Here is a 9,377-nt window from a genome sequence, read left to right as displayed (position 1 = left end):
TGACGAAAAAAAGTCGGGCAGATAGGTTTTTAAGTTGCTTGGTGTGCAAATCCGAAATAACCTGAAATAAAGATGCAAACACAAGCTAACCTGCATCAAATGTGGTTTGGGCAAGCCATTGTATCAGACTCGTTTTGCACGGCTATGGAAAATGTTTAAATTGGATCGCAACCAACAGGTTGTACCGTCACACTGCACAGTCTGTATTGACAGATCTGATATGAGGACAATATTTACATTGACGAGGTGACAACGCAGCTGAAAGGTCAACCTTGAATCTTCAGAGGCGATTGCGCGTGTGTTCATCTGCGCCGATACAGCCTTTGTTTCTCGTCCATTCTGTCGCTTTAATCCGGCATGTCTGCGTTGTCATTTTTCCGCCAAGCCATAGCGTTGCCCGAGAAAGTTACAGTGTCTCACTATGTGAGATTGCTGTGGTGGACGGTCTGCTTGTTTGTGGCCTACCGAATCCTGGCAAAGTTCATTGAACTTATGAGGAGGAAATGGCGGATCGAGAAGGACCTGGCCGCGTTTCCAAGTCCAGAGAGGCACTGGCTACTGGGACATTTAAAAATTGTGAGTACTGTTAATTTCTTCTATGTGTGTACATTAATCTACGAGTTCTTTTATATTTTAATTGTAAATGCATCTCGTGTACAGAAAGCAATTATAAGTTACAACATCTACCAGTTCCGCCCTCAATGAAAACATAAACATTGGACCTGTCCAGTGATAGATTTGACAGTCATCGCGCTCGCCACCGGCGTCGTGATCTGACAAATCATAAAACCCAAAGGGGAAAACATCAAAACTATGCATGATCAAACACAGCAGCTGATCGTGAATGGAGTGGTCGAGCGATGATAACTGTTTCATTTTGAAATTATCAACATATTCCATTCTATTTAACGCCTCTGAGGTACACTTTCTCGTTGCGTGGGAACTGACGCATCGTTGTTTTATGCGATTTTTCCTGTTGATAGTTATCCCAGTCAGAAGAGGCCTACAGAACGATGGAAAATGACTGGAACGGAGAGAAATACAGCCCAGCTAGGGTTTCCTGGGCAGGGCCGTTCATCGCTGGAGTCGTCTGCATTCATCCATCTTCTGTGAAAGCTATTCTCACAACAACTGGTAAGAGTCTGAATATACTATCAATCGAGTTTCTCCATGAAACGTTAATGGCACCTACCATCAACATACACCTCCGACAGCCATTCTGAAAATTGCATACTCATTTAACAGTTGTTATTTACTGAGTTGACAGAAATATTTAAAAAGGAACCTGCTTCGACCTCTGTTTTGATGTCGGCGTTATCGCAGTTCTCTTTGCCCGAAGAGAGAAAAAGATCTGTCGCGCCGGGGCGTTCTCCACGCTCCCCTCAGCGTAGAGAGCGCCCTCGAACGACGGATATTTCAGTATACTTTGCCCTATACTGTCATGTTAGTTTGAAGTCCATAGGTTCAAGAGGTAGCGCCGTATGATTGCAGAACAAATAACTGAGGCAAACGCTAGCAAAGTCCAAATGGCGAGTTCAATAACGGAGGGAGACTGAACGTTCCTCATTTATTTATTTATTTATTTATTTATTTATTTATTTATTTATTTATTTATTTATTTTATTCGTTTTTGTACTTACATAATCCTTGCTCGTTGCTCAAAAATATTCATCCTACCACAGTCCCGGTAAAAGAATAAGGCTTGTAATCATGTCATTTACAGTCAGACTGGAGGATGCTTTTTTCTACGAAACATTTTTAGATGATCGCAGCTACCTATATCTTTCGACTGACAGAATCACCAGGTGCGGATGCATTGCTACCTCCGATCGCGACCCTACAGTGTCACAATGGGGTCGAAGAAGACGGTGATGAAGCGCCCGCACACGACCGAGTCTTTCAGTTCTGTTGAGATTGAACTCAAGGCGGATAAATTTGTCATTCTTCAGAGTGGATAAAGTGTCCCATTATAATCACAATTTTTTGTAAAGGGTGAATCAATCCTGTTTAGTATGGTAGCAGGCCCTTTTTCTGCTTCGTTTTACCGACTACTCAGACTGTCTTCTGGTATTTCAGAGATCCTGGAAAAAATTACAAAACATTTTGAAAAGCGGTGAAAACGTGCACGCTGTAGAATTCTTTAACCTGTACGAACGGTGCACTTTCGCAATCTTTATCTCGCAGTGGGAAAATCTAAGAAGCTTTTCAGTGATCATAGTAGTTCATTGAAAATGCGTGTTTCTTCTCTGTCTCTTTGATTTTCCTTTACCTTAGAACCCAAAGACGAGATAATGTATGGGTTTCTACGTCCATGGCTGGGTGACGGACTTCTCATCAGCACCGGTAAGAAATGGCACCGCAACAGACGACTTTTGACACCGGGCTTTCATTTCGACATCTTGAAACCTTACGTCAAAGTCTTCAATGATTGTTCGAAAACTCTCATGGTAAGATCGGATTTTTCAAGAATTATTTCTGCAATATTAAATCTTTGGTCTGAAGGTTGCTCCATACGAATTGCAGGTTATTCATTTTATTGCTGAATGTTCATGATTTAGTCTGTAAGTTTTTTTCCGACCACGAGATGTTATATGCACACAAAAAACACAGCCCTGCAACGTCTGAGTAAACCTGACTGTATTATTAGGTATGTGGCCAAAGTGATACTTAAAGGATAAACCACACCCTGCGACAGTACACAACGAGGTTGAAGTCAAAATCGAGTGGTTTACCCGTTGCTGAAGTGGAGGTGGTTCATTGTTATTATTGAAGGTCTGGAGTGAATCATCAAAAAAACGAACAACAAACGAAAACCAAAATGGTTTTTTCCCTCTATAAAGTGAGAGCTTCCAACCGTGTTCCAACTGTACACTGTTGCGATAACGAATATAGCACACTGTTATTTTCACTTCTCGTCCAATCAGATCGCTATATTTGCACCATCAAAATACCGGTATGGTATGATTAAGAATATCAAAGCAAACCTCTAGCACTGACAGAGTATAAGTATTACACCAAAAGAAAGCATACAGGAGTGCACAGTGCGCCTAAGATTTTTGTTAAATCATCCTTTTTGACACGCTACCACGTGACGGAAGCCTGCCAGTGAGGGACTGTAACTACGACGTTCCTCCGAGCAAAGAAACAAAGACATTGTAAAACTTTGTATGTCCTAAAGACTGTCCCGGGGGCGTATTCTACCCTAAAAACTTCTCAACAAAGTCATTTTATCGCGCTTAAGGATCCTCAGCTTCAACATCAATTGAAGACCAACTCGGTCGATGTAACCATGGTAGCATTAAAACTCTTTTCATAAAAGTTTTTTGTGCCTTCAGAACAATTGGTCTGATCTATGTAAATCATCCGGATCAAACACAGCGACTCTTGAACTATTTGAACACATTAGTTTAATGACCCTGGACAGCTTGTTGAAATGTATCTTTGGTCAGGACAGCTACTGTCAAACTGACAGGTAAGCGCAGTATCGTTCCCTTTTGAAATCTTTGCTTTTTATAATCTCTCTTTATTTTTCCCTTGTTAATGTGTCCTTGCATGGTTGTTAGAATTAGTTTACAATCTGTGACGTTGGAATAAAGCTGCAAAGTAGAAAATTTAAAAAAATATCACATTATTTTTCTGAACACTTCACCTAAATAACCCCGATTAAATAGAAGCGCAAATTGTGAAATGGCTAAATGTGAGATAAGTTTATGGCAGCATTTTATCTACAGAGTGACTAACTGTGATAAATCCAATTGAATCCATAGTAGAAGAGCGGTATAAAGCAAGCTTGGAAAGGCTGGCTGCCTGACATCTATTACCGCGCGTAAAATACTCACATGTGGGTCATCGTATTTATTTGCCAGTGATTGAGCGCTTTGGACTATTTTGTGAAAATAATAATTAAGCTAACTGTGAGTAAAACACATCGAGAAAACAAGGGAATGACAATCTGGAAGTAGAGTCGTCAAACATTGTAATCAAAGCTTGGAAATCGTACTTCGCTACTGACAATGGTGATCCTTGTATATCTGTTTGATGTGGATATTTCGCTTAAAAGTAGTTGAGTCGAGGCAACTAGCACAAGATATCAAGGCGTACATGTCATTATTACATGCCTCTTATATCGAACGTCTCGCGCTCCATAGGATCCAATGGTAACTCGTCGATGACGTCGCGGGCCGCATAGTCATCACTGGACTGAAAGTGAACCGGAACTATTTTAAGCTTGACAACTTTTGGATGTGAAAATGTTGAAATTTCATGTTTTGCATAGGAAATCCGGTTTGTGGAAAATTTGCATTAAAAAAATTGATAAACTGCATAAAAGTAGTTTAAATATATCAATGCGCCATTCGTCGATGATGAAGATCGTTCCATTTTTAATGATTTTCGTCTAAGATGGAAATAAAGCATTTGGTTATTATTTGCCAATAAACGTAAATATTTTGAGTGAAAACTTTGTAAGAGAGGCATGTAATGAAATTATTATAGCCCAAACAAGGGACTATGTACCTTAAAGCTAGGCAGGAGACCGTTTGCCCTCATCACGTCAGGCAAATGGTCACCTAACCTCGGGCACATAGTCCCATTTTGGGCTACAATATACATTGTTGGTCTCTCTTGACAGGAACAATCCCTACATCCAGGGCGTTTATGAGCTTTCGAACCTGCTCGTGAAGCGGGCAACAATACCTCCATACCAGAACGACCTCCTCTACAGCATCACCCCCAGTGGTTACAAATTCCGGCAGGTTTTGAAGATCGTCCACGGATTTGCATGGAAGGTGATCAATGACAGGAAAGCGGCGCTGGCACGGGAGGAGAAAGAAGGGAAGAAAAACACCAGAAAATATGTCGACTTTTTAGACATACTTCTGAGTGCCAGGGTAGGTTTCTGTAAATTATGTCCTAATTATGCACGATAACCATCGGTTTATCTCGCACATTTCCTTTCCAAACAAAGTTAGGCAAAATACATTTTACAAAGCAGTTTTTGAGAATGTCAGCTGGTTTGATGGTGATTAAAAGGCTGGTTGTATCGTATCAATATGACGTTAAAGAAATTCTGAATCAGTAATCTAAATGACACTAGTTAATAAAATCACCAGGTCCTATGACCAAAAATATTTACCAAATATAGGGAGAGGCCATCTCAAACCAAATTAATGAGTAGTAGTACCAGCTAAATCGCATCGTACTGTCTCGTACCAATGAAAGCCAAAATCATGGAATCGTAATTTTCAGAATAATTTTCAGGAAAAGTGTAGGAATAAACTGTTTTAAAACATTTATTTATGACAATAAATGATACATCCACATCGTAATCTACAAAAAACCCAAATAAGAATCAGCTGGTTTGTCAAATAGTTTCACCGTTTCAAATGACATGAGTTCCGACCAATCTTACTTTCGAGCACAAAAATTCCATGCCAATAATGTCAACTTTCAATTTTTACCTTCATTGTGTTCGCCCGATAGGACGAACATGGCCAAGGACTTACTGACCAGGAGATCAAGGACGAAGTCGACACGTTCATGTTTGAAGGTCATGACACCACGGCCAGCGGTATCTCCTGGTTCTTGTACAACCTGGCAAGAAATCCCAAATATCAACAGCAATGCCGGGAAGAGGTCAACGAAATTTTGGCCGCGAAAGAGTTGAAAGAGATAGAATGGTAAATTACAAATTATACTTACTTGGAAACAGCAACAGAGATCGCAAGTATTTTGGATTTTCATGAGTATGGAAGTTGTGAAAGATTCCATGCGCATGACAAACACAGTTTAAAGTAAAAAGGTGGTTTTATTCCATTTAGTTCTGTTAAGGTAGTACGCCCCTCGAAATTAAAAGACTTCAGCTTTTTCTCAAACGTTCCACAATGACACTTAAACCGTTCCGTTTCGAAATAAAGAAGTCAAGTCAAAGTCAAGGGTCACCGTGCAAAATTTGGTACTGGAGCAACGAATTACCCAACATCTATCATTACATGAAAATTCAAAATGGCCGCCATCCCTGTGATAACTCTACGGGGGAAAATTAAATTTTCGATTTTAAAAAAAGTCATCCAGTGAGCCCCAACAAATTGTAGACCTAATGCATTGTAAAAGTTAAAGAGTCCGAATATCTGTTCCAAAGGGGCATTCTACCCTATCGTTCTAACAAGTTCACGCAGAGATTCAAGTTCAAACGTTACTTTTACGAACTCTAACCCACTTACGGCGTATGTACAAAGTCAAATCTGACTACAGACGTCGTTCACCAAAGTTTACATGGATAAGTATGCACCAATTCAGGCTATTCTCTTTCCTAAATTCTTCGTCTGCCTGAATATTTTGTATCGGTTTTCGATTCAAAGCACAAACAGAAGTCGCTCTGATGAGGCTCAACATACAAAACTTTCATTTCACCCATGGTTCGAAAATAATAACGAAAAAAAAATTACAACGTAATGCATTTCTATCTCAATGCAAATGTTATTTCTACAGCGCCATCTGTGGTGCAGGTCACAGGTCATCCACGGCTCTTGTCCTCTTTTTTTTCACCAGGACGCGGACGTCCTCAGGGCATCATCGCCATTTTTCTGCTCTCTCCCTGATCGGTTAGTTTATCATCGAAAGGTCACCAACTTGGTGGCCCGTTTTTTCCCAAAAGACATGAGTGCAGGGTTTTCATTTTGTTGCCTAGACGACTCATAATACTAGCAATGAGGACGGAGTTACCGCCTGGGCAAAACTTTATCGCATTTGCAAGGGATAAATAATGAATCTATCATATATTTCCTGTTCACGTTTATAGGGAAGACCTTGGTAAGCTCACGAACTTGACCCTGTGCCTGAAGGAAAGTATGAGACTGAACACACCTGTGCCTGCTGTCGCAAGGACAATAGATTCACCTTTACCCTTTCCTGATGGTAGAACCATTCCAGAAGGTGAGGCATTTGGAGGGGGCAGTAGCTTTAGTTTAACGATTTTTACACGTTTTTGTTTTTAAAGTCACAAACGCTTTCTTGTTTTAATCCCTAAAGCATGTTGAGATACACATTATTCAGCTTGTCAACTCAGCCTGTACATGCGCAGACTGCATAGTTCTTGTTAACTTGTGGCGTGGCGTGGAACTCAAATACACAGGCTAAAGGTATGTGTTTCGACATGCTTTGGGAGTAGAAAGAGAAAATGAAGTTGATAATAGATTAACAAAAATAATGAGGGGAAAATCTGTAAAGTAAACGACTTCTGGCCCTAGTTAGGGAATAATATGGTCTGAAGTACAGCCATGGAATTGAAAATAATCACAGCATCATGATCAATATGTTGAGCCACTGCAAACTAGAATATTTTAGCTGTAGCAAATTAATCTTAGCAAATCACCGTGCATTCAAGTTAAGAATGCATTGCTTCCCATGCACCCGTGGACTATATTGACAATCGAGGACAACTCCATCATAGTAAATTACCGGAAAATCTGTGTACATCTATATCTTGTCTCTCCACTTACACAGGTTACCGCGTTGTAGTTTCTATCAACGCACTTCATCACAATCCACTGGTCTGGAAAGATCCCGATGTCTTTGATCCGTCGAGGTTTACTCCCGAGAACAGCAAAGACAGATCACCGTACGCCTACGTGCCCTTCTCTGCTGGACCGAGGTTAGTCCCAGTTGTTCTTTAACTGATAGAGGGCGCCCTCAGTTGTGAATGTCTGCCATACCAACGGAACGAGTTGTGTGTTTTTGTCAACTACAGTACAAAAACCACTCATTTTTGTGGACCAATATAGTACTTCATGCATACTGAACAAGGAATTGATATTCAACATCACCTTTGTTTACTTGGTGTAAATATTCTGGGTTCTAGAAACGCAAGCACATTTTCAAATACGTGCACAGGAAAGTAACTCGAGTCAGAAATGGTTCTTTTAATTGCCACCTCTTTTTGTAGAAACTGCATTGGTCAGAACTTCGCCATGAACGAGATGAAGATCACCGCCGCCATGGTGCTGCATCACTTTGACCTTGAACTTGTCGAAAGCTTCACTCACGATCGGAAGATGGGAATGACGCTGAAATCAGAAAACGGACTGATGCTAAGAATAAAGAAACGAGGGCAAGACTAAATGAAGACACGCCACCTTTCCATTAGTGTAGACATTGTTTTTCGAAGTCACTTTCCGTCAACATACATACAATGTACCACTAAATCACCTGCTTGCATCGAAAATCTCCTAATGTACAGTACTTCATGAAAACGAGCGAGTCTCTTGAACAAACTGTTATTGATTTTCTCTGACAGAAGTGAAACCATTCCAAATTGATGCAAAATCGTCTTTTTTGTTACAGAAACACCGAACATATTTTACATACTATACCAAATATTTTCGATTCATCCAAATTTTCAGTGTTTACCTGGACCCCAGCGTCAATATCAGTGTCATATGACCTTAAAGTCGTCTATGCCACCATCTTGCCCGATGAGTCGTGTTGTCAGCTGTCTACATAATATGTACGTGCATACTTTCCGAAGCTGTTTTTCGCACACTCTCAGCTTTATAAAATTTACCCGGTCGATTTTCAAATCGTCACTTCAAAAGTTACAGCGCGAGTTCACACTTAAGGTACAATGCGCCTCAGGGACAGATATTGGGACACTCAATCTTTTACAAATCTTTTCTGGTCTACAACTTACGAGGACTAATTTTAAAGTTCTCGGAGAAAGAAAAATTTTCATCGTCTTAGTTTTTCGAAATTCGAACATCGTATCTTTCCCAATGGAATGAGCAAAGGGATTTCGGCCATTTTGAATATCAAATGTTGGTAAATGTTATCTATAGGTAATTTCTTTCTCTGGTACCAAACTTTCCATGGTGACCCCTGATTTTTTCTCGATTTTGAAAGAAAGTGATTGAAAGTTCCATTAAGGAAAGTCTGAGCAAAAGTTTAAGTATTTCACTTTCGAGGCGCGAAATACCCTAAAGTAATTAATTAGAGCCCGCGATTGTTTTGATTCAAATGTAGTTTTTTTCCGTAGATGGCTTCTCCTTCCCGTAATCGGAAGTTAAATTTCGTTTTCTTTCTGTACAGGCTAAGCCGAGACTATCCAATCATATACTTGTACGTGTACTCTATACTGAATGCACAATCACTTTCTGTATATTAATTCTGAACACGACAAATTCTGCAGAAAAGCAAAAAAACATAATCTTATGGGAGTCATACTTGATGTGTGTGATTTGTGAGTACACTAAGTACCGCCTTTTGTATCCTTTTATGACGTATTAAAATGCCTGTGACAATCAGTTTGACACACCTTTGCCTTATGTATCTACACCACAACTATTACAACCCTCATGAAAGCAGACTCCACTGATTCTCAGTTT

General features: G+C 40.1%; 1 protein-coding gene across 1 annotated transcript; it reads left to right on the top strand.

Moving 5' to 3' along the window:
- The first annotated feature begins 240 nt into the window (after positions 1–240).
- Positions 241–9,296, top strand: LOC139130348 (leukotriene-B4 omega-hydroxylase 3-like). Its single transcript, XM_070696117.1, has 9 exons — positions 241–576; positions 984–1,134; positions 2,275–2,447; positions 3,336–3,472; positions 4,631–4,889; positions 5,482–5,678; positions 6,800–6,933; positions 7,504–7,651; positions 7,943–9,296. The coding sequence occupies exons 1-9, from the start codon at positions 358–360 to the stop codon at positions 8,115–8,117; spliced, it is 1,593 nt and encodes a 530-aa protein (XP_070552218.1). The 5' UTR covers positions 241–357; the 3' UTR covers positions 8,118–9,296.
- The last annotated feature ends 81 nt before the right edge of the window (positions 9,297–9,377 follow it).

Source organism: Ptychodera flava, chromosome 1 (assembly GCF_041260155.1).
Source record: "Ptychodera flava strain L36383 chromosome 1, AS_Pfla_20210202, whole genome shotgun sequence".
Taxonomy (NCBI): Eukaryota; Metazoa; Hemichordata; class Enteropneusta; family Ptychoderidae; genus Ptychodera; species Ptychodera flava.
The sequence above is the reverse complement of the archived record's forward strand: the minus strand, read 5'-3'. Positions and strand labels throughout refer to the sequence as shown.